At 69.6% G+C, this 21,601-nt stretch overlaps 2 protein-coding genes across 3 annotated transcripts in view; one reads left to right on the top strand and one right to left on the bottom strand.

Moving 5' to 3' along the window:
* ZBTB7B (zinc finger and BTB domain containing 7B) overlaps positions 1-13,295 on the top strand; it is a 25,777-nt gene extending 12,482 nt beyond the window's left edge. For both annotated transcript variants that reach the window (XM_074981309.1, XM_074981308.1), the window contains exons 2-3: positions 9,129-10,162; positions 10,640-13,295. In XM_074981309.1, coding sequence (XP_074837410.1) covers positions 9,138-10,162; positions 10,640-11,078 — 1,464 coding nt within the window. In that variant the 5' untranslated portion in view covers positions 9,129-9,137 and the 3' untranslated portion in view covers positions 11,079-13,295. The remainder of the gene's footprint in view (positions 1-9,128; positions 10,163-10,639) is intronic.
* DCST2 (DC-STAMP domain containing 2) overlaps positions 13,284-21,601 on the bottom strand; it is a 12,620-nt gene continuing 4,302 nt past the window's right edge. The window contains exons 9-15 of the mRNA XM_074981299.1: positions 21,125-21,292; positions 20,805-20,905; positions 15,778-15,908; positions 15,155-15,282; positions 14,965-15,058; positions 14,184-14,444; positions 13,284-13,839 (exon numbers count right to left, since the gene is read on the bottom strand). Of these exons, the coding sequence (XP_074837400.1) occupies positions 13,722-13,839; positions 14,184-14,444; positions 14,965-15,058; positions 15,155-15,282; positions 15,778-15,908; positions 20,805-20,905; positions 21,125-21,292 (1,001 nt within the window). The 3' untranslated portion in view covers positions 13,284-13,721. The remainder of the gene's footprint in view (positions 13,840-14,183; positions 14,445-14,964; positions 15,059-15,154; positions 15,283-15,777; positions 15,909-20,804; positions 20,906-21,124; positions 21,293-21,601) is intronic.

The raw sequence follows: 21,601 nt of genomic DNA, 5'->3' as shown, positions 1-21,601 counted from the left end.
AGCTGTACAATTGTGCTGTTGCTGGAGCACCAGTGATGACCCCCCCACCCATAGAGGGGGTCTTGGTTGCAGGACTGGGGGCCACTGAGGGCCCTCAACTGCTGCTGCATCCCTGGGCTGTGGGGCAGGGACGACAGCACTAGCTGCTCTCACCCCGCCACCGATGGGGCAGGGCCTGCCTCTGGGAGCCACCAGCCAGGCACCTGGCTGCCTCTCCCTGACCCACCGGGCTGGGCTCGGGGGGCGGGGAGCTGCTCCCTTCTTGGCCTCCCCCTCCTGCACCAGTCATGCCGTCCTGCCCGGCCCCACTGAGCCCAGCTCCGACTCTAGGCCTGCCGCCATGTGTGGGGCAGGACAGCGCGAGGGGCGCGAGGCCCAGCGCCTGCTGTGTGCCCAGCCCAGGATCCCAGGCCACGTCCTGGCTGGTGCCTCGCCCAGGAGCCTGTCTCACTCCCTGGCCAAGACGGTGGGCCCCACCCGGTCCCTGCCTAGGCAGGCGAGGAGCTGTCTGAACACCCAGAGTTGCTGGCCGTTGGGGAGAGGGGGGCGCTGGAGCCCTGCTCACTGCCCAGTCCATCCCCAGAGCCTTCCTGGCTTGCACATGGGTGCTGTGCTGCGGGGGAGGGGCTGGGGGGTCTCCTGCACCCACGCGGAGGGCTGGAGGCAGGGGGCTGGTGTGCCAGGCGTGGACCCCTCTGCTGCCAGGGGGGTGGGCACAGCACGTCATGGAGCACAGAGCCTTGGCTCGTGCTGCAGCCCTGCTCCCTAGCTAGCCCAGGGCCGGGGCTGCCGTGGCCCAGCCGGCCAGAGAAGCGTTATCCCGCTGGGGTCCCAGCGTTCCTGGGCAGTCCCACCCGTACGGCTGGGCGGGGGCAGCTCCGAGCCCTTTGCCCTCCCCCGGGTCAGCGTTCAGGGTGGGGGTTCCCCGGCTGTGCCTCTCCCCAGGCACACTGGTGAGCTGGGAGTTTCCTCGGGGGGGGGGCTGCCCCTGCGCAGCGGGCAGGGCTCGCGGCGCTGCTGCCGAGGAAGGGTTAAAGCCCTGTGTTCTGGGGAGCGGGGCTGGGAGGTGCATGACCCCGGGGTGTGGGCGTCACCGCCGCCGTGTGAGGTGGGATGGGAGCTGCAGTGTGAGCGGGAGCTGGTCGGGTTCGCACAGCGCCTGCCGAGAGCCCTCCAGCCGTCCAAGGTGAGGGGCCGGGGCGCTGGGCTGGTGGGGGGTGGGGAAGAGGAGCCCGGTGCCTGGCGGTGCTGGGGTGTCTGGGGTGGCTGTGCCACCCCGTATTGGGGCTGTGTGCTGTGAGGAGGGGAGGGCTGGGTTGGTGGGCCCTCGCCCCTGGCTAGCATGGCAGGTGCCCCTCGCCGAGGTGGGGGCTGTGCCCTGGCTTCCTCCTGGCAGGTCTGAGCCTGGAGCAGCTGCGGGCTGGGCCTGCCCGGACGCCCCACGAGGCAGGACTGGCTTGGGGTCCCTTTGGGAGGTCATGGTGGGGCTGGAAACCAGGTCTCAGCCTGGCAGCCTAGTGCTGGGAGAGTCACCACCTGCTCCGAGCCCCATGGCCACCGTGGGGTGCTGGGTTGGTGGGGGGGGGGCAAGGGAGTGATCTGTTTCTCTGCCTGGGGCTGATGTGCTAGTGGCAATCTCCCCTGCCCCTCCATCTCCAGTCGTGCCAGGGCTGCCAGCCCCAGGGGGTCCCCCAAGGCCAGTAAGCACATGATGGGGCAACCCTCAGCACTTGGGAGCTGGCTTGTGTCGGGTGGATAGACCTGGGAGATGCGGGGAAAGCACAGGCCCAAGGACTGGGGTGCAGCCCTGGGAGTCAGGCTAATTTCAGGCCCGAGAGGAACTGGGGTTGGGCTGATCCTAGCGGGGTGGTTTGGAGGCCGTAGGAAAGCTGGGGGCAGTTTGGCCCCGTTGGGGGTGTAGTGGGTGAATTTGTGGACCCTGCTGGCTAAGCCCTGGGGAGCCGGGGGCAGGCTGGCTGGGGCGGGGGCAGTTTGGTAGCCCTGGGGAGCCGGGGGCAGGGAGCTGGGCTGCCTAGTCTCTGTCAGGCTTCGGGGCAGAGCTGAGGCCCTGGACACTATGGGGGATTGGTGCCGATCTGAGGTGACGGGTTCCCCCCACTGACACAGCTGCCCCTTGTCTAGGGGCCTGCTTCTGCTGCCTGGGCTCTGCCTGGATGAGGGTGGCTGGAGGCGCTGGGAGGGCGAGCGCCTGGCTCTGCTCTCTGGCCTGGCCCGGCCCCCCGGGACAGCCCTTCCCCAGGCTCTGCCTGAGCCCTGTGTGCAGGCTGGCCTGGGGTGCAGGGAGCCTGGCCCGGCTGCTGCGGGGCTGCCCTGGCTTTGTGGGGCAGTGGCTGGATGTAAGCAGGGAGTGTGTGTCCCACGCACCCCTGCGCCTTGGAGGAGCAGCGAGTTGCCTCGGTCACTCTGGTCCCATAAGGGCTGGGGGCTCTGTGTGGGGGGAGGGTGTCCTGGCCCCATGGCAGCATGCGGGGGCTCGTGGCCGTCAGCCTGTGCGTTCAGCGTGCTGTGCACAAGGTCGGCTGTGGCTGAGCTCAGGGGCTGACGCGCAGTCGGCCCCTCAGGCAGCACTGTCAGGACGGGTGTGCGGGGTCGCCCCCGGCTCTTCGCCCCCCCGGCGTGGCGGGTGGGTTTTGTTTTCCTCCCTGTTCAAACCATTTCCTTTCTTGTGTGGTGGTTGTTTTTCAAAGTGGCGCCCGCTTCCCCCTCCCCTGCTGTGTGCATGGCGGGGCCCACGGCCAGGGGGCAGGTGTGGGGGAGGGGCTCTTGCCTCCGCAGCGAGTACCCCCCCACAGCCCCTCCTTGGCTGGCACTGCTCGGGTGCCAGGTGGGGTAGCATCGGGAGATGGGGCAGATGGCATGGTAGCATGGGCCAGGTGCCGGCTCTGTGCCGGGCCAGCCCTGCGGGCTGAGCTGCCCCAGAAGCTCTGGGACAGGCTGCAGAGGGCCCATTTTGTGCCCTTCTAAGGGTACGGTTACGCCACGGGAGGCTTAGCCCTGCCCTGCCCTGCCCTGCCTGATATTCTGGAGTTGGATGTGGTGCCCAGTGGGAAGTGGCAGATGGAACTGGCAGGGCCCCTGCGCCACATTGCGAGTGAGCGGAGGCTGCTGAGCTGGAATTGTTACCGCAATGTGACCTGCCCCTGTCGGAGACCTCTCGAGCCAAGGAGGGGTGGGGGCCTGGGGCACAAATCAACCGGGCAGCTGCTAGCGTCTGAGGGGATGAGCCCCTCTCATCACACCCCAGCATGCTGGGAGGTGCCCAGGCCAGAGAGGGAATCGTCCTGCTGGGGACGGCAAAGGGGTGCTCTCGCCACCTGGTGACTCACATTTCCCAGCGTAGCTGTGAAGTCCCTGGAGAGCGTCACTCGCCCCCAGCTCCTGGGTAACTCAAGCAGGTTCAGCGGCTGGGTTTGGGGAGCAGGGCCCCGGGCAGGTGTTTTCTGGCCTGCGTCTCCCCCCCGGCTCGGGGCACTTGGTTCCCCAGCAGGGGCCTGCTTGGGGCCAAAAGCCAGGCCTGCTCTGGGGAGGGGTGGGAGCCCCGGGCTGGAGGGAGGCTGCGGCTGTGGTAGCAGGCTGCACGCTGAAGGGGAGAGAGCCCCTGGCTGGCTGGGGCAGGGCCTGTCATGCTGGGTGCTGGACACTGCTAGCTGGCCCCAGGTCGGTGCATGCCCTCCTGTGAAGGCGGCTGGCTGCTGAGTGGGGCGGCTCGGAGGCGTGCAGGTGGGGATGGTGGCTTTTGGTTCGGGGATGTGCCCAGCAATTCCCCGCTGGGTGCTGAGAGGCAGCGGCCTCTGGGGTGGGCTGGCAGCTGAGGAACACGCAGCAGGGCTGTCCAGTGGCCAGCTGGCCCTGCAGAGGTGAAGGCCCAGACAAAGGGCCGTGAGAGCAAGCCAGAGCCAGCAGCTGGGCTGTGCCCTCGCCGGGTGCCAGGGTGGGGCTCTGACCTGGGCTGTGGCTGGTTCCCTGGGAGCCGGCGAGCTGCCAGGTGAAGCAGGGCAGGTAGCTAATTAAGTTGCGCCAGGCCTGCTCTTGCGTTGCTGACACGGGGTGGGCGAGGCTGGCCTCTGCCTGGGCCCAGCCCGCTGGGCCCGCCGTGTCAGGCTGACCCGCCAGGGAGTGCGTTGTTCCCTGTCCAGGGCTGCGGCCCTGTTACCCGGGGAGACGGGCAGGGCGGGGCGGCAGGGCCCCTGCGAGGCGCTGCTGGTGCATGGAGGAGCCGTGGGCGTGGGGAGCGGAGCTGCCTCGTCCGCAGGCTCACCGCAGCGATTGGGAACAGCCACCCCCCTCCTTACCGGCACTGGTGCTGCCTTCCGGCGCCAGAGGTGGAAAGAGTGAAATCACCCCAGGCCGGGCTGGCCATGGAGCTGACGCAGCTTCCAGCCGCCTGCCCTGCCCTGCCCTGCCCCGCTGGCGGGCCGAAACCAGCAGCTGTGCTGGCAGCCGGGGTCCCCCGCCCCTGCACCCAGACTGGCATGGGGGGCTGCGGGCCCTGCCCTGAGTCAGGGCTGCCCCTTCCGCCAGGCGCTGGGATGATTCGCAGCCGGGAAGGGGCTGACCTGGGGGTTGGGGAGGTGCTGGGCATTGCAACACGGGTGGGGCTGGGAGCGTAGGACGCAAGGCCCTGCTGCCCTGTCCTGGGATCCTAAGAAGCATCTCTGGGCTGGGCAGGGTTGGAGGATCCCTGCCCACGTGAGACCCACCAGCAGGCCAGGCCGCACTCTGCAGTGGGGCAGGGTGGGGTGGGTCTGGGCTGGGGAGGCACTGAGGCTCCTGGCCCAGAAGAATGGGGGTGGGAGAGTTGCAGCTCTGTGCTGATCTGGGTCCCCCCACCCCCCCGGGGAATAGGCTGTGGGGGCGGGCGGGGCGGGTCAGAGCTGCTCTACAAGGTGGGGGCCGTGCAGTGCGGCTGCTCTGCTTTTCCGGGCTGCGCTTTGCCCCCACACACCTGACCCCACCCCCCGCACTGCTTCTCGCACTCATCTGCTGGGTGGTAGATCCGGCGCTGCTCCGGGGGTGCACCCGGGGTAGTGACAAGCAGCAGGTGTGACGCAAAGTCCCCCGCCAGCTGTTGGGACAGGTGGCCCCGTGGCAGGGATGGAAACAGCTGCCCATGGGCCAGGCCTGGGGTAAGGCAGCAGCTGCCCCCACTGCCCTGCTGAGCTGTGTCAGGAGTGGGACAGGCTGCTGGGGAGCCCACTGGGTGCGGTGAGAGGTGCAGTCGGTGTGGGGGCTTTTGTTTCGCACCCGCAGGGAGAGCCGCACGGGGGGGCAGGCGCTGTGAAACTGAGCACTGTGGCTGGGTGGGGGTGGCGCCGCCGGCGGGGAATCGAGAGCGAAACGCCAGCAGGACAGAGCTCCAGTGGGGCAGCTGTGCCAGGGGCCCCGTCACTCTGAGGGCCGCCGTGGAATTCCCCAGCAGGGCCCAGGGCCCCGCCGGCCGTGCCAGGCTGGGGAGCCAAGGCGACCTTGCTGCCCGCCCGGAAGCAGGCAGAGCTGTGGGGATGGGGTGGGGGCCCCTCTCCGGCGCAGCTGCCCCAGAGGCTGCAGGGGACAGAGAGCAAAACAGGTTTGGGGTGGGGGGGCGCAACTGATCATGTGCCTGGGGGAGGGGCTGTGAGGGGAAAAGGCCACATAGGCCAGCCCCCCAGCTCTGCTGGCACCCCTCCCTCGCAGCCCCCCAGCTCTGCTGGCATCCTCCATCCCAGGCCTGCCCCCCAGCTCTGCTGGCGCCCCTCCCTCGCAGCCCCCCAGCTCTGCTGGCATCCTCCATCCCAGGCCTGCCCCCCAGCTCTGCTGGCGCCCCTCCCTCGCAGCCCCCCAGCTCTGCTGGCGCCCCTCCCTCGCAGCCCCCCAGCTCTGCTGGCATCCTCCATCCCAGGCTGGGTGCCCCTCCTTCGCAGCCCCCAGCTCTGCTGGCATCCTTCATCCCAGGCCTGCTCCCCAGCTCTGCTGGTGCCCCTCCTTCGCAGCCCCCAGCTCTGCTGGCATCCTCCATCCCAGGCCTGCCCCCCAGCTCTGCTGGCGTCCTCCATCCCAGGCCTGCTCCCCAGCTCTGCTGGCATCCTCCATCCCAGGCCTGCTCCCCAGCTCTGCTGGCGCCCCTCCCTCGCAGCCCCCAGCTCTGCTGGCGCCCCTCCCTCGCAGCCCCCAGCTCTGCGGAGCCCCTCCCTCGCAGCCCCCCAGCTCTGCTGGCATCCTCCATCCTAGGCCTGCCCCCCAGCTCTGCTGGCGCCCCTCCCTCGCAGCCCCCCAGCTCTGCTGGCATCCTCCATCACAGGCCTGCTCCCCAGCTCTGCTGGCGCCCCTCCCTCGCAGCCCCCAGCTCTGCGGAGCCCCTCCCTCCTGACAGCATTTGTTTCCCTCTCAGCTGGTGCTCTAGTACCCACAGCTCAGAGCCGGCTCGGCCCCGTCCGTGCCCATGTGCCATGGCAGGGCCCCTTGTGCTGGGTATGTGCTGTCCCTGCCTTGGGCACTCCCCTGGGGCTGGGCAGCCTGTGCCTCTGGGTGAGGGGCTCCCCAACTCCACCAGTGCTCCCCACTAGCATGGGGCTGATCTGCCGTATGTGAAATCTGCCTGGTAATCTGCTCTCTAATCTGACTGGGGTTTTGTCACTTTTTGTCTGTCCGAGGGTTGTGATGGGTTAATCCGCTCTAATCTTCCTCTAATCCAGGGCCCCTTGTGCCTGCTGAGAAACGCTAGCCAGAGAGGCTGTTGGGAGGAGGCACGGCCCAGTGTGCGGAGCCAGGAGTCTTGGGTTCTCTCCCTGGCTCTGGGAGGGCAGTGGGGGCTGGTGGTTAGAGCAGGGGCTGGGAGCCAGGACTCCTGGGTTCTCCCTGGCTCTGGGAGGGCAGCGGGGGCTGGTGGTTAGAGCAGGGGCTGAGAGCCAGGACTCCTGGTTCCCTTCCTGCCTTGCAGTGTGACCATGGACCTGTCCCTGTGCCACTCACCTCTTCACTGCACTGACCCAGCCATATGCTGTTGGGGGGGGCACTTCCCAGGGGCTGTTTCCTCAGGCCCCCTCCCCCAGTGGGATGGTGGGGCAGGCTCCTGGCTGCAGCTGGGTGGGGTGGAGGCTGAGTCCAAAGGGGAGGTTGGCAGAAGTGGGAGAGGCCAAGTGCCCAGGGCCAGGCAGGCTGAGTGCTGGGCGCAGCAGGCTCTGCACAGCTAGCACGCCCCTTGTATGGGCATCTGGGCAGGGGCTTGGGCCCAGCCCTGGAGCTGGAGTTACGCCCTGCTGGCGCCCTAGAGCTGCCGAGCCTGGTGTTGCTGTGCACCGAGGGCTCCGCCATGGCTCCTGCTGCCTGCCCTGCTGGTGGATCCTGCTTGGAAGAGGGGTAGGGCAGCTCCGCTCTGCTGGCTGGCACCCAAGCGCAGGGAGCGCCAGGGGGCTGGGCCTGCTTGCCATGGGGCCGCTGTCCATGCCTCCCGGAGCTGGGCAAGAGGGGGCATGTTCCTCATCTTCCTGCACCGCTGGGGGCAGGGAGGGGCCCCTCTCACCCTCCTTCCTTGCTGGGCTCTGCCTTGCCCTGGCGCTGGAGGCAGAGCTCCCTCTGCTCAGCCCCTCACGCCAGCTCGCAGGAACAAGCGCTGGGGCTGGCTCCCTGGCAGCAGCAGCTTCTGGTGGTGAGAGGCAGGTGCTGGGGGCCAGGACTCCTGGGTTGTGGGCCTGGCGCAGGATGACCTTGGCTAAGCCCTGGCTGCCCCTGCTGCGTGTGGCTCCCTGGTGGGCCTGGGGCTGCCGGGGCTGTGGTGGCTCTTGGCAGGAGGCTGGTCTGGGGCTGGCACTGTTCCATCCGAGGGCCTGCAGCTGTGCGAGGGATGCAGGCCCAGCTTGCTGCGGCTGCACTGGGGCAGCTGGAGGCACCTGCCTGGCATGGGCGTGGTGGTGCTGTCCTGACCCCGCTCCCCGGAAGGTCTGGAAATGATCTCGTTCTGCACACGCTGCCCAGTCCCTGGTGCCACTCCCGGCTGGGCGGGGGCAGGTGCGTGGCCCCTGGGCGTGTCCCTCGGCCCCCCGCACTATGTGGGCTGGGGGGGAAGGCTGGCTCTGGGGGAGGGCACAGGGGAAGAGGTGGAAATCCCCTGCCTCAACTCAGGGGCGCCAGGCTGAGCCCAGCCTGTGTGGTGGCTCCCTGGCCAGGGGCATCTTTGCCCAGCTTCTCTGCCAAGGGCTGGAAAGGTGGCCCAGACCCTGCCCAGCCTCCCCTCCCCAGGGCGCCTGGCCTGGCTCTGCAGCGTGGGGGCTGCCAGCCGGGGGACCCTCACTCAGCGCTGACGCAGCCCTTTCCACCTGTCTGGGGCGGAGAGAGGCCCGTGCGCGGGGCTCATGCTGTGATGCCAGCCCGAGGCTCTGGCTGACCCCGGGGGTGCGGCACGCTGGCGCCCTGCCTCATGCCTGTGCCCGGGGGGGCTGGGGGGCTGCAAGCGGCGGCTCCGGAAGCCGCCCGCACTGGATGCTGACTGAGATTTCCCACTTTGGTGTGGTCGGGCCGAGGGGGCGCACAGGCGCTGTGGCTAGGCCCCGGTGCCTGGCAGGGCCTGGGAGCAGGCGCGTCCCCTGGCCCGGCTCCAGGGTCGGGGGCTCAGTACAACGGCTCTGCTGAATTTCAGGTGCACCCTCCCACCAGCTGCTACCTTGTGCGGGGGGGTCCCTGCACCCCCGTTGGCGTCAGGCTGAGCTCGGGGCGGGGGCAGATTTTATCGGTGCCGTGGGAGCGCAGAGCTGGTGTTATCTCTTCTAGGAATCGGCCGTGCTGGGGGGCCGTGGGGCGCACGCCCACTCCCCTGCGCACACCGTCGGCAGTGCTGGGCTGGGGGGGTTTCCTCTGCTGGTGGCAGCGCTGAAGGCTGTCGCCACGTTTCCTCCCCGCCGCAGCTCCCTCCCCCTTCCATTGCCACCAGGCTCCGGGGCTGCACCCTCCCCGCAGTGCTGTGGGGCTGAGTGTGCCAGCTGCCCCCCAGGGCTGGGCAGGGCGGTGTAGCCCCCATTATGGGCAGGAGCTGGCCAGGACTGGGGGCGGGTGGGAGCGTGCAGGGCAGGGCCGTCCTCCATGGGCTGGGGGCAGCAGGCCATGTGCACTGGGCTCAGCAGGCCATCTCCCCGCAGGTGAGGAGGATGGGGAGCCCCGAAGATGACCTCATTGGCATCCCCTTTCCGGAGCACAGCAGCGAGCTGCTGAGCAGCCTGAACGAGCAGCGCCAGCGGGGTGTGCTCTGCGACCTGACCCTCAAGACGCAGGGGCTGGAGTACCGCACCCACCGGGCCGTGCTGGCCGCCTGCAGCCGCTACTTCCAGAAGCTGTTTGCGGGGCCGGGGCCAGGGCCGGGCCTGCAGGAGGTCTGCGAGCTGGACTTCGTGGGCCCCGAGGCACTGGGTGCACTGCTGGAGTTCGCCTACACGGCCACGCTCACCATCAGCAGCGCCAACATGGGCGAGGTGCTGCAGGCCGCCCGGCTGCTGGAGATCCCATGCGTCATCGCTGCTTGTGTGGAGATCCTGCACAGCAGCGGGCGGGAGGCGCCCGGACCAGACGCCGGTGACCGGGAGCGAGCCCGCCGCTACCTCGAGGCCTTTGCCACCCTGCCGGAGGGGGACGCGGCCACCCCGCCCCCCGCCCGCCCCGCCCCCCGCCGCAGCAAGAAGACCCGCAAGTTCCTCCAGGCCCGATCCTCCCGTCTCAACCACCATGCCGAGGAGGCTGGGCCTGGGCCGGGTCAGGACTACAGCAGCCCCAGGCCACGGGAGCCCTCTCCCCTGCTGCCGCCAGCACCCAAGGGCCTGGCCCAGCCCTACGAGGGCTACGACGCACCCGAGGAGGAGGAGGAGCTGCCCCCGCAGGCCTACCCCTACCCATACCCGTACCCCTACCCGCCGGGCCTGTCCCCTGACGACGCTGGCTCTGACGAGGACCCCATCGACCCAGACCTCATGGCCTACCTGAGCTCCCTGCAGCAGGAGTCCCTGGCCCCCGGCCTGGACAGCCCCGACAAGCTGGTGCGCAAGCGCCGCTCGCAGATGCCCCAGGAGTGCCCCGTCTGCAAAAAGATCATCCACGGCGCCGGCAAGCTGCCCCGGCACATGCGCACCCACACCGGCGAGAAGCCCTTCGCCTGCGAGGTGTGTGGCGTCCGCTTCACCCGGTGAGTGCCCCACACGTGTCCCGTGTGCCCCACGCGCCCCGCCTCCCCCTGGGAGTGCCCCTTCACACTCATGCCCCCAGGCAGCCCTGCACCCCTCCTGCTTTGCCCAGTGAGCGACCCCTTCCCGAGTGCCTCCCTGCGCCCCTCCCACTGTCCCACGGAGGTGCCCCGGTGCACCCTCCTTCGTGACTGCGGGGATAGGGTGGGGGTCTGTGAAGTGGGCTGAGATCGCGAAGCAGCAGAAAGCAGGGGAAGGGTTTTGTGAGGGGCGGCACAACCTGCGGGGTCTGTGACGTCTGACCACAGCAGGGCTCAGACGAGCGCCAGACACATCCACGCAGGCTGGGCGGGGAGGGCATCCCCCGAGTCCCTCTTCTCCTCACCCCGGGGGCGCGGGGGCTGGGCAGGCTCTTGGTCTCGGCCTGCCTGGCCGTTGTGTGGGGTGGGGGCCCCGCTGACGGCCCCGCCTGCCTGCAGGAACGACAAGCTGAAGATCCACATGCGGAAGCACACGGGCGAGCGGCCGTACTCCTGCCAGCACTGCAGCGCCCGCTTCCTGCACAGCTACGACCTGAAGAACCACCTGCACCTCCACACGGGTGCCCGGCCCTACGAGTGCTACCTCTGCCACAAGGCCTTCGCCAAGGACGACCACCTGCAGCGCCACCTCAAGGGGCAGAACTGCCTGGAGGTGCGGACGCGCCGGCGCCGCCGTGAGGAGCCCCCCCCGCCCCCCGCTGGCCCCCAGGGCCTCGACCTGTCGAACGGGCGCCTGGAGAGCCTGCGCCTCTCGCTGGCCCGCTTCTGGGACCCCACCCGCACCCCCCCGCCCAACGAGGAGGAGGAGGAGGAAGAGGAGGGCGAGGGGGAGGAGGGGCCACAGCCAGATGGGGCCGTCCCTGTGGAGACAGCATAGGCCTCCCCAGGGTGGGTGGCTGAGGTGCTCTCCCCAGGGCAGGCACTGCTCAGGGGGCTGCTCCAGGGCTCGCAGTGGGGCGAGCCTGGGCAGGGCGCAGGCCTGGTGCCCCCAGCTGGAGCACACAGACCCTGCCCCAGGCAGGAGCGGGCACAAGAAGCAATAAAGACTGTCTGAGGCTTTGGGGCAGGGGTGGGGGGCAGATGGGGCTGCCCGGGGAGCATCCATCCCAGGCCCCCCACCCCCAGAGCAGGGGCTGCAGGCTGGGCCCCTCCCCCCCTTGGCATCTGCTCTCCGGGAAGTCCGCAGAGGGCTGGGAGCCAGGACTCCTGGGTTCTCTCCTTAATCCTGGGAGGAGAGTGGGGGCTGGTGGGTCAGAGCAGGGTGCGGCAGGAGCCAGGACTCCTGGGTTCTGGCTCTGGGAAGGCAGTGGGGTCTAATGGGTTAGAGCAGGAGGTGGGGATGGGAGAGGCTTCTGGGTTCCACCCCCCCGCCCGCCTCCAGGGAGAGGAGTGAGGCTTGATGGATTAGAGCAGTGGGTTGGGAGCCAGGACTCCTGAGTTCTGGCTTGGGGAGGCTGAAGAGAGACAGAGGTCTGGGGCTGGGAGCTAGGACTCCTGGGTTCTCTTCCCAGCTCAGGGGGGGCTGGTGGTTAGAGCAGGGGGGAGCTGGGAGACAGGACTCCTGAGTTCTCTCCCCAGCTCTGGGAGGGCCATGGGGGCTGGTGGTTAGAGCAGGGGGGAGCTGGGAGACAGGACTCCTGGGTTGTCTTCCCGGCCGGGGCCAAGGCCACAGCCTGCCCTTGCTCTCCAGGCGGGAAGCGATTCCCCACACAAACTGTCTCTCTCTTGACAACGCAAGTTTCTGTTCCTGTTTTTCCCGTAGCTGTTTGTTCTGAATTATGCAAAGGGGGAAACTCCCCCTGGCGGATTTGCACAATGAAATGCTGGGGGGCCTCGCCCTGCCCCTCCCCAGTGCCTGGGGGGCAGTGCCAGGTGCTGGCTGGTGAGCCAGTGCTGCCCAAGGTGGTGGCTGGGGGGAGGGATCTCACTGCTCTGCTAGCTCTCAGCCCCTCCCTGCTTTCCAGTGCTTGGAGCTGGGGGCGGAGGGGCAGCAGGTCCACACCGCCCCAGCTGGCAGGGAGCCACTCGCCCCGGGTGGGACAGGCTGTACCTGGAGCCAGTTTGTACTGGGTGCCCCCTCCCTGCATGAATCAGGTGCGTTTAACCCTGGGTGAGCCAGCCCTGGCTGTGCCCCCACTGTGGGTGCCCCACGGCCCTGACAGCTGGCTGTGGGGCGCCACCTGGTGGCCTCCCTCATGCATGTGACTGGCCCTGCACCCCACCTGGTTGGCTCCAGAGCCAGGTGTGCCTAGGGGCCTGGGGTCACCAAGGGAGGCCCGAGGGGGAGCTGTGCCCCCTGGCCCCTGCGCGCACCAGCCCCTGGTTTTTAAAGCCAAGTCCATCGGATTTTATTTCCCACCGGGGTGGAGGAAAAGCGCTTAAGTGCCCTGGGGCAGAGCTGGTGCCCTGGGCTCTGTCTGTCTGTCTGGCCAGCCCCCTCTGTGCTCCCCATCCCCTTGTAAATAGCTGTGGAATTGCTCCACGGGTTGGCCTCCTTTAGAGAGCCCTCCCCCAGCTGGGCACTGCAGGGTGATGCAAATCAGGGGTGCCCCTGCACCTCCATGCCTTAACTGAGGAGCCCCAGCCCCCCAGCGGGCCCATTTGCCCTGCACTCCTGCTGCGCTCTCTGGTTGCACTATTTGGGCAGGTTGGCCCGGGAAGGGTTGGGGGCCGGCACAAGACCTGGGGGCACCCCAGTGCTGCCGCGTCCCTTCCAGGAGGGGCGTCTCTGCTGTTTGCACATTCCTGGCTGCCGAGGCAGCAGCTCTCCCCTGCCCCGCCCCGCCCCGGGGCTCTTGGCCCCAAGTCAGAGTTTATCTATATTTAAAGAGATGCTGTAATATATTTTTCCTGCCCTTACCCCCAATGCTGTCTGCTGGCAGTGTCAGCCCTTTGCAGGGGGTAGGTCGGGGGGTGGGGGACTGGCCTGGCTTTAAAGTGCCTTAAGGTGAACTTGAAATCTTGACTACTTGAACTTCTCTGGTGTAAAGAACCCAAACTGGTCCTGGGGGGGCAGCGGCCCCGCCCGCGCTTTTCGGTTGCTGTTTTATTTTTTAAATGAAGGCTGCTTGATAATAAACGGAGAAGCAGGGACCCCCTCGGCGTGCCTGGCGGTGTCTGTCTGTGGAGCAGGGCCTGGCCCTGCCCCTTGTTGCTGCCTGTGCTGGAACCCAGGGGAGGGTGGGGCTCTGTGGGGCAGTAGGGCCCCTGGGGAAGAAGGGGGTGAACAGTGGCCCCTGGCCCTAGAGATACAGTGTGCAGACACGAGCCTGTCCTAGAGCCCTGCTGGGCAACCAGAAGCCCCTGTCCCAGTGGCCAAGAGCTTCACCTGGGCTGCAGGCCACTTCCCTGCCCACTGCAGTGCTGTTGATGCCTCCTGGGGAGGGAGCCTTTGGCGGGGTCTTCCCCCAGTGCCCAGCCTGGAGCCTCTGCAGCCCCAAACCAGCTGCACAGGGCAGGGCCAGCTGGCCGCAGCCCCCACCTGCCCCACCCATCTGCCAGCTGGGTCTTGGCCGGGTGCTCACTGGCTGGCCTCTGGGATGCCTTCAGCTCTGCTGGCTCCAGGGGCGGGCTCTGGCAGGGCCCCCCGCTCCCCGTCGCTGCCCTGGGGCTGGTCCTGGTAGCTGAAGTCCAGGTCGCTGGGGGCAGAGAGGAGGTCCTGAGATCAGGGATGGCCCTGGGGGCCTTCAGTGCCCCCCCCGCCCCACAGTCCAGCTGGGCCCTGTGCACCTCTCCCCCTCCTCCCATCTCGGCTGCTGCCAGGTCCTCCCTACTCCCCTTTTCCCCGCAGCCTCACTGGGCAGCTGCCTGCTTTTCCTTTCAGGAACTGGCGGGGGGTGAGGTCACAGAGCCCCCCCCAAGCTCTGGCCCAGCTGCCCCCAGCCTGCAGGTGTGCTGCCGGGGTGGGCTAGCCCCAGTGAGGCCAGGGGGTGCAGGCACTAGGGTCAGGCCATGGGCCTGGCACCTGGGCCCAGCCTCTCACCTGGAGCTGCTGTCGGTCACTGCCGCAGAGCCGGGCATGCTGGCCTCAGAGCCCTCATCACTCTTGTCCTCCGCCAGCCGGGCCCGCACCCAGGCTGCCAGCTCCCGGGGCAGACGGCGGCAGGAGCCCTGGCCACCCACGGCCTGCAGGATGCGGCGCCGGAGCTGCTGGCGTAGCCGACGCCTCTGCTCCTGCTCCTGGCCCCGCAGCGCCCGCATGGCGCCCAGCCACAGTCCCACGGCCTCCTCATCACTGGAGTCGCTGTGGGGCCAAGGGCCAGGCTGAGGCAGGGGAGCTGCCCTCTATTGGGTCCCTTGGCTGCTGCCCCGGCCCCAAGCTTGGGGGGGTGTCAGCTGCTGGTGGGATCCTGGCACTGAGCTGATGAGCATCAACTGCACAAGGCCAGCACCCCCCCTCCCCCAAGCTGTGGGGCTCAGATGAGCTGCTGGGCTGGGGGGAATTTCCATCCCCCTGGGTGGGACAAGGGGTGTTTCCCTTTGCTCTCGCACTCATTACGGTGATTTACGCATCAGTTCTGTATTTCTCCAGCCCGGCCCCAGGAGTGGTGGGGGCAGGGGGGCAGATCTGGCCCTAGAGCCTTTCTTCTGTTCTGCTCCCCATGAGAACGGAGGGAGCCAGAGTATTCCCCCTCCTCCAGCAGCTGTGTGGTCGGCCTGCCTGGAGAGGCCAGACAGGCACTAGAGGGGAGATGTCAGCCCCACCCGGGTGGTGCTGCCTGACAGGCACCCGTCGCTCCCGAGCCCCCTCCACCCCCACTCACATCTCCTCGTCCGCGTCGCCCTGGTAGGCCAGGGGGGCCATGCAGATGGAGCAGATGTTGCTGAGCAGCTGGTAGCAACCCTGGCAGTAGATCCCTGGGGAAGGAGGGGGCATCAGGCTCTGCGGGGGCATCACCCGCCCCTTCTGTCCCCTCCCCGCTCTCTTGGCTGGTGCCTGTGCCCACTTCCTACCTTTGCAGCCAGGGGTGATGCAGGTGAGGAAGTCCTGGCTGCTGGTCCCCCCGCCGATGCGCCCACAGCCCATACAGTACTGCTGGTGGATGCCTGTCCTCCTCGCCAGCCAGGCGCATGGGGGCAACCTGCGGGCAGGCTTTGCACTGGGGGAATTGGCATGCAGGGTGGGGGCGGGGCAGGGCAGGCCTGTGGGTTATGAGACTGGGGAGCACCCCCCCGTGGCTAAGAGGCTCAGGCATGGGAGCTGCACAGTTACTTAATACAATACGTGGAGAGTCGCATCTTGGAGAGGTGGCAGGGCCACGCGTGCTATCTCTGAGGGGGTTGCTTTTAATCTGTTTGGCCCAGGCTAAATGGCCCCCTCGAGGACTGAGCTCACACCCCTGCATTTAACAGGCCAGCGCCCAAACCACCGAGCGATTCCCTCCCCCGGGGCTTGTCCAGCTCCTGGCTTCCCCAGGGCTGAGTGGGGTGGGCAGGCCTCTGGGGGCATCCTGGAAGCCCCCCCAGGAGGCTGTGCACAGTTCACCCTGCCCGGTGCCTGGCTCCACAGGTCCCATTGGAACCTGGAGGCCCAGCTTGTAGGGCCTGGGGGGCAGGCCCCCTGGGGGGGGGCTTACTTGGAGGCGAGGATGAGGAGCAAGTTGCGGTGGCCTTCGTCAGCCGCCCGCCGCCTGGTGGCTCGGAGCAGGGAGCGCAGCAGGCCCGTCCGCCGGGTCAGGATGCTGTTGTAGAGGACGCATATCCGCTCCTAAGGCACAGGGTGAGCATCCTAGAGCGGGGAGCTTGGGGGGTGTGCGCGGGGGGTCAGTGGTGTGGGGTGGAGGCTGGGTGTCAGGGGGGACGGGGGGTTCAGTGGCATAGGGGTGGGGGCTGGGTGTCGGGGGGGTGTGCGCGGGGGGTCAGTGGTGTGGGGTGGAGGCTGGGTGTCGGGGGGGACGGGGGGGTTCAGTGGCATAGGGGTGGGGGCTGGGTGTCAGGGGGGACGGGGGGTTCAGTGGCATAGGGGTGGGGGCTGGGTGTCGGGGGGGTGTGCCCGGGGGGGTCAGTGGCATGGGGTGGAGGCTGGGTGTCAGGTGGGACGGGGGGGTTCAGTGGCATAGGGGTGGGGGCTGGGTGTCAGGGGGGACGGGGGGTTCAGTGGCATAGGGGTGGGGGCTGGGTGTCGGGGGGGTGTGCCCGGGGGGGTCAGTGGCATGGGGTGGAGGCTGGGTGTCAGGGGGGACGGGGGGTTCAGTGGCATAGGGGTGGGGGCTGGGTGTCGGGGGGTGTGTGCCCGGGGGGGTCAGTGGTGTGGGGTGGAGGCTGGGTGTCAGGTGGGACGGGGGGGTTCAGTGGCATAGGGGTGGGGGCTGGGTGTCGGGGGGGGTGTGCCCGGGGGGGTCAGTGGCATGGGGTGGAGGCTGGGTGTCGGGGGGGGGATCGGAGGGGTTCAGTGGCATAGGGGTGGGGGCTGGGTGTCGGGGGGGCATACACAGGGGGGTCAGTGGCATGGGGTGGAGGCTGGGTGCCGGGGGGGGATCGGAGGGGTTCAGTGGCATGGGGTGGGGGCTGGGTGTCGGGGGGGGGTGTGCCCAGGGGGGTCAGTGGCATGGGGTGGGGGCTGGGTGTCGGGGGGTGTGTGCCCGGGGGGGTCAGTGGCATGGGGTGGAGGCTGGGTGTCGGGGGGGGGATCGGAGGGGTTCAGTGGCATAGGGGTGGGGGCTGGGTGTCGGGGGGGCATACACAGGGGGGTCAGTGGCATGGGGTGGAGGCTGGGTGCCGGGGGGGGATCGGAGGGGTTCAGTGGCATGGGGTGGGGGCTGGGTGTCGGGGGGGGGGTGTGCCCGGGGGGGTCAGTGGCATGGGGTGGGGGCTGGGTGTCGGGGGGGGTGTGCCCGGGGGGGTCAGTGGCATGGGGTGGAGGCTGGGTGTCGGGGGGGGGATCGGAGGGGTTCAGTGGCATAGGGGTGGGGGCTGGGTGTCGGGGGGGCATACACAGGGGGGTCAGTGGCATGGGGTGGAGGCTGGGTGCCGGGGGGGGATCGGAGGGGTTCAGTGGCATGGGGTGGGGGCTGGGTGTCGGAGGGGGGTGTGCCCGGGGGGGTCAGTGGCATGGGGTGGGGGCTGGGTGTCGGGGGGGGTGTGCCCGGGGGGGTCAGTGGCATGGGGTGGAGGCTGGGTGTCGGGGGGGCATACACAGGGGGGTCAGTGGCATGGGGTGGAGGCTGGGTGCCGGGGGGGGATCGGAGGGGTTCAGTGGCATGGGGTGGGGGCTGGGTGTCGGGGGGGGGTGTGCCCGGGGGGGTCAGTGGCATGGAGTGGGGGCTGGGTGTCGGGGGGGGTGTGCCCGGGGGGGTCAGTGGCATGGGGTGGAGGCTGGGTGTCGGGGGGGGGGGATCGGAGGGGTTCAGTGGCATAGGGGTGGGGGCTGGGTGTCGGGGGGGTGTGCCCGGGGGGGTCAGTGGCATGGGGTGGAGGCTGGGTGTCAGGGGGGACGGGGGGTTCAGTGGCATAGGGGTGGGGGCTGGGTGTCGGGGGGTGTGTGCCCGGGGGGGTCAGTGGTGTGGGGTGGAGGCTGGGTGTCAGGTGGGACGGGGGGGTTCAGTGGCATAGGGGTGGGGGCTGGGTGTCGGGGGGGGTGTGCCCGGGGGGGTCAGTGGCATGGGGTGGAGGCTGGGTGTCGGGGGGGGGATCGGAGGGGTTCAGTGGCATAGGGGTGGGGGCTGGGTGTCGGGGGGGCATACACAGGGGGGTCAGTGGCATGGGGTGGAGGCTGGGTGCCGGGGGGGGATCGGAGGGGTTCAGTGGCATGGGGTGGGGGCTGGGTGTCGGGGGGGGGTGTGCCCAGGGGGGTCAGTGGCATGGGGTGGGGGCTGGGTGTCGGGGGGTGTGTGCCCGGGGGGGTCAGTGGCATGGGGTGGAGGCTGGGTGTCGGGGGGGGGATCGGAGGGGTTCAGTGGCATAGGGGTGGGGGCTGGGTGTCGGGGGGGCATACACAGGGGGGTCAGTGGCATGGGGTGGAGGCTGGGTGCCGGGGGGGGATCGGAGGGGTTCAGTGGCATGGGGTGGGGGCTGGGTGTCGGGGGGGGGTGTGCCCGGGGGGGTCAGTGGCATGGGGTGGGGGCTGGGTGTCGGGGGGGGTGTGCCCGGGGGGGTCAGTGGCATGGGGTGGAGGCTGGGTGTCGGGGGGGGGATCGGAGGGGTTCAGTGGCATAGGGGTGGGGGCTGGGTGTCGGGGGGGCATACACAGGGGGGTCAGTGGCATGGGGTGGAGGCTGGGTGCCGGGGGGGGATCGGAGGGGTTCAGTGGCATGGGGTGGGGGCTGGGTGTCGGAGGGGGGTGTGCCCGGGGGGGTCAGTGGCATGGGGTGGGGGCTGGGTGTCGGGGGGGGTGTGCCCGGGGGGGTCAGTGGCATGGGGTGGAGGCTGGGTGTCGGGGGGGCATACACGGGGGTCAGTGGCATGGGGTGGAGGCTGGGTGCCGGGGGGGGATCGGAGGGGTTCAGTGGCATGGGGTGGGGGCTGGGTGTCGGGGGGGGGGTGTGCCCGGGGGGGTCAGTGGCATGGAGTGGGGGCTGGGTGTCGGGGGGGGTGTGCCCGGGGGGGTCAGTGGCATGGGGTGGAGGCTGGGTGTCGGGGGGGGGGGATCGGAGGGGTTCAGTGGCATAGGGGTGGGGGCTGGGTGTCGGGGGGGCATACACAGGGGGGTCAGTGGCATGGGGTGGAGGCTGGGTGCCGGGGGGGGGATCGGAGGGGTTCAGTGGCATAGGGGTGGGGGCTGGGTGTCGGGGGGGCATACACAGGGGGGTCAGTGGCATGGGGTGGAGGCTGGGTGCCGGGGGGGGGATCGGAGGGGTTCAGTGGCATGGGGTGGGGGCTGGGTGTCGGGGGGGGGTGTGCCCGGGGGGGTCAGTGGCATGGGGTGGAGGCTGGGTGTCGGGGGGGCATACACAGGGGGGTCAGTGGCATGGGGTGGAGGCTGGGTGCCGGGGGGGGATCGGAGGGGTTCAGTGGCATAGGGGAGGGGGCTGGGTGTCGGGGTGGCGTGCCCGGGGGGGTCAGTGGCATGGGGTGGGGGCTGGGTGTCGGGGGGGGTGTGCCCGGGGGGGTCAGTGGCATGGGGTGGAGGCTGGGTGTCGGGGGGGGCGTGCCCGGGGGGGTCAGTGGCATGGGGTGGAGGCTGGGTGTCGGGGGGGCATACACAGGGGGGTCAGTGGCATGGGGTGGAGGCTGGGTGCCGGGGGGGGATCGGAGGGGTTCAGTGGCATAGGGGAGGGGGCTGGGTGTCGGGGGGGGCGTGCCCGGGGGGGTCAGTGGCATGGGGTGGAGGCTGGGTGTCGGGGGGGCATACACAGGGGGGTCAGTGGCATGGGGTGGAGGCTGGGTGCCGGGGGGGGGATCGGAGGGGTTCAGTGGCATAGGGGAGGGGGCTGGGTGTCGGGGGGGGCGTGCCCGGGGGGGTCAGTGGCATGGGGTGGGGGCTGGGTGTCGGGGGGGTGTGCCCGGGGGGGTCAGTGGCATGGGGTGGAGGCTGGGTGTCGGGGGGGGCGTGCCCGGGGGGGTCGGTGGCATGGGGTGGAGGCTGGGTGTCGGGGGGGCATACACAGGGGGGTCAGTGGCATGGGGTGGAGGCTGGGTGCCGGGGGGGGGGATCGGAGGGGTTCAGTGGCATAGGGGTGGGGGCTGGGTGTCGGGGGGGTGTGCCCGGGGGGGTCAGTGGCATGGGGTGGAGGCTGGGTGTCAGGGGGGACGGGGGGGTCAGTGGCATGGGGTGGGGGCTGGGTGTCGGGGGGGTGTGCCCGGGGGGGTCAGTGGCATGGGGTGGAGGCTGGGTGTCAGGGGGGACGGGGGGTTCAGTGGCATAGGGGTGGGGGCTGGGTGTCGGGGGGGTGTGTGCCCGGGGGGGTCAGTGGCATGGGGTGGAGGCTGGGTGCCGGGGGGGGATCGGAGGGGTTCAGTGGCATAGGGGTGGGGGCTGGGTGTCGGGGGGGCATACACAGGGGGGTCAGTGGCATGGGGTGGAGGCTGGGTGCCGGGGGGGGATCGGAGGGGTTCAGTGGCATGGGGTGGGGGCTGGGTGTCGGGGGGGTGTGTGCCCGGGGGGGTCAGTGGCATGGGGTGGGGGCTGGGTGTCGGGGGGGGTGTGCCCGGGGGGGTCAGTGGCATGGGGTGGAGGCTGGGTGTCGGGGGGGCATACACAGGGGGGTCAGTGGCATGGGGTGGAGGCTGGGTGCCGGGGGGGGATCGGAGGGGTTCAGTGGCATGGGGTGGGGGCTGGGTGTCGGGGGGGGTGTGCCCTGGGGGGTCAGTGGCATGGGGTGGAGGCTGGGTGTCGGGGGGGGCGTGCCCGGGGGGCTCAGTGGCATGGGGTGGAGGCTGGGTGTCGGGGGGGCATACACAGGGGGGTCAGTGGCATGGGGTGGAGGCTGGGTGCCGGGGGGGATCGGAGGGGTTCAGTGGCATAGGGGAGGGGGCTGGGTGTCGGGGGGGGCGTGCCCGGGGGGGTCAGTGGCATGGGGTGGAGGCTGGGTGTCGGGGGGGCATACACAGGGGGGTCAGTGGCATGGGGTGGAGGCTGGGTGTCGGGGTGACCAAATCCTGGCGGGGGGTAGACGGGAAGATTCCCAGCCTGGGGCCCGTGGGCCGGCTGGCAGAGGGCTCTCACCTGTTCGCGGGAGGGGTAATAGGCAGCGCACACGACCCGGCGCAGCCGCCCCACGTAGCTGCCAAAGACGGCGCTGAAGAAGCACAGGCCGTACACGAGCCCTGCGAGTGGAGGAACCCCAGTCATGGGGGGCCGGGCACAGGGGGGCAGTGGGGCCACTCTGTGCCCTGTGGGGCCTGGGGATCCGTAGAGCTGGGCCCGCTGGCCTGGCATAGGCCCGGAGGGTTGGGGCCCATGCCAGCCTGCGCACAAGTGCCCAGCACAAGCCCTGGCCTGCAGAGCCAGTGACGGCTGGTGCCCAGGTACCCCCAGCTGGTCACCGATGAGCAGGTAGCTGTGGTAGTCGGGCTCAGCCGGGCGCAGGCGGCACCGGTGGGACAGCACACTGATGTTGCCACGCTGCAGAGCGTCAAAAGCTGAGACCAGATCACGGTAGATCTCTCCCGTGTAGCCCGTCCCATTCACGCTGATGCTCATCGCCACAGGGGCTATGGGGATATGGGCCAAGTCAGCGCAGGGACGGGGGGTCACTGGCAGGGCTGGAGGGGACAGGGAGGCTACAGTGGCCAGGGCACAGCAGGGGGACCCAGTCTCCCACAAGGCCAGTCCCAGTTGTTCACAGGGCCAGGGTGGGCAGGGGCTGGGATGGGTGAGGGACCCAGGCTCTGGCAGTGTCTGGAGGGGGTGGGGAGGGGGCCGGCATGGGTGGGGGGCCCGGGCTCTGGCAGGGCCGGGATGGGTGCGGGGCAGTGTCTGGAGGGGGTGGGCTGGAATGGGTGGGGGGCCGGGCCGGGCCG

The sequence above is a fragment of the Carettochelys insculpta genome, chromosome 30 (genome assembly GCF_033958435.1).
Source record: "Carettochelys insculpta isolate YL-2023 chromosome 30, ASM3395843v1, whole genome shotgun sequence".
NCBI lineage: Eukaryota > Metazoa > Chordata > Testudines > Carettochelyidae > Carettochelys > Carettochelys insculpta.
The sequence above is the reverse complement of the archived record's forward strand: the minus strand, read 5'-3'. Positions and strand labels throughout refer to the sequence as shown.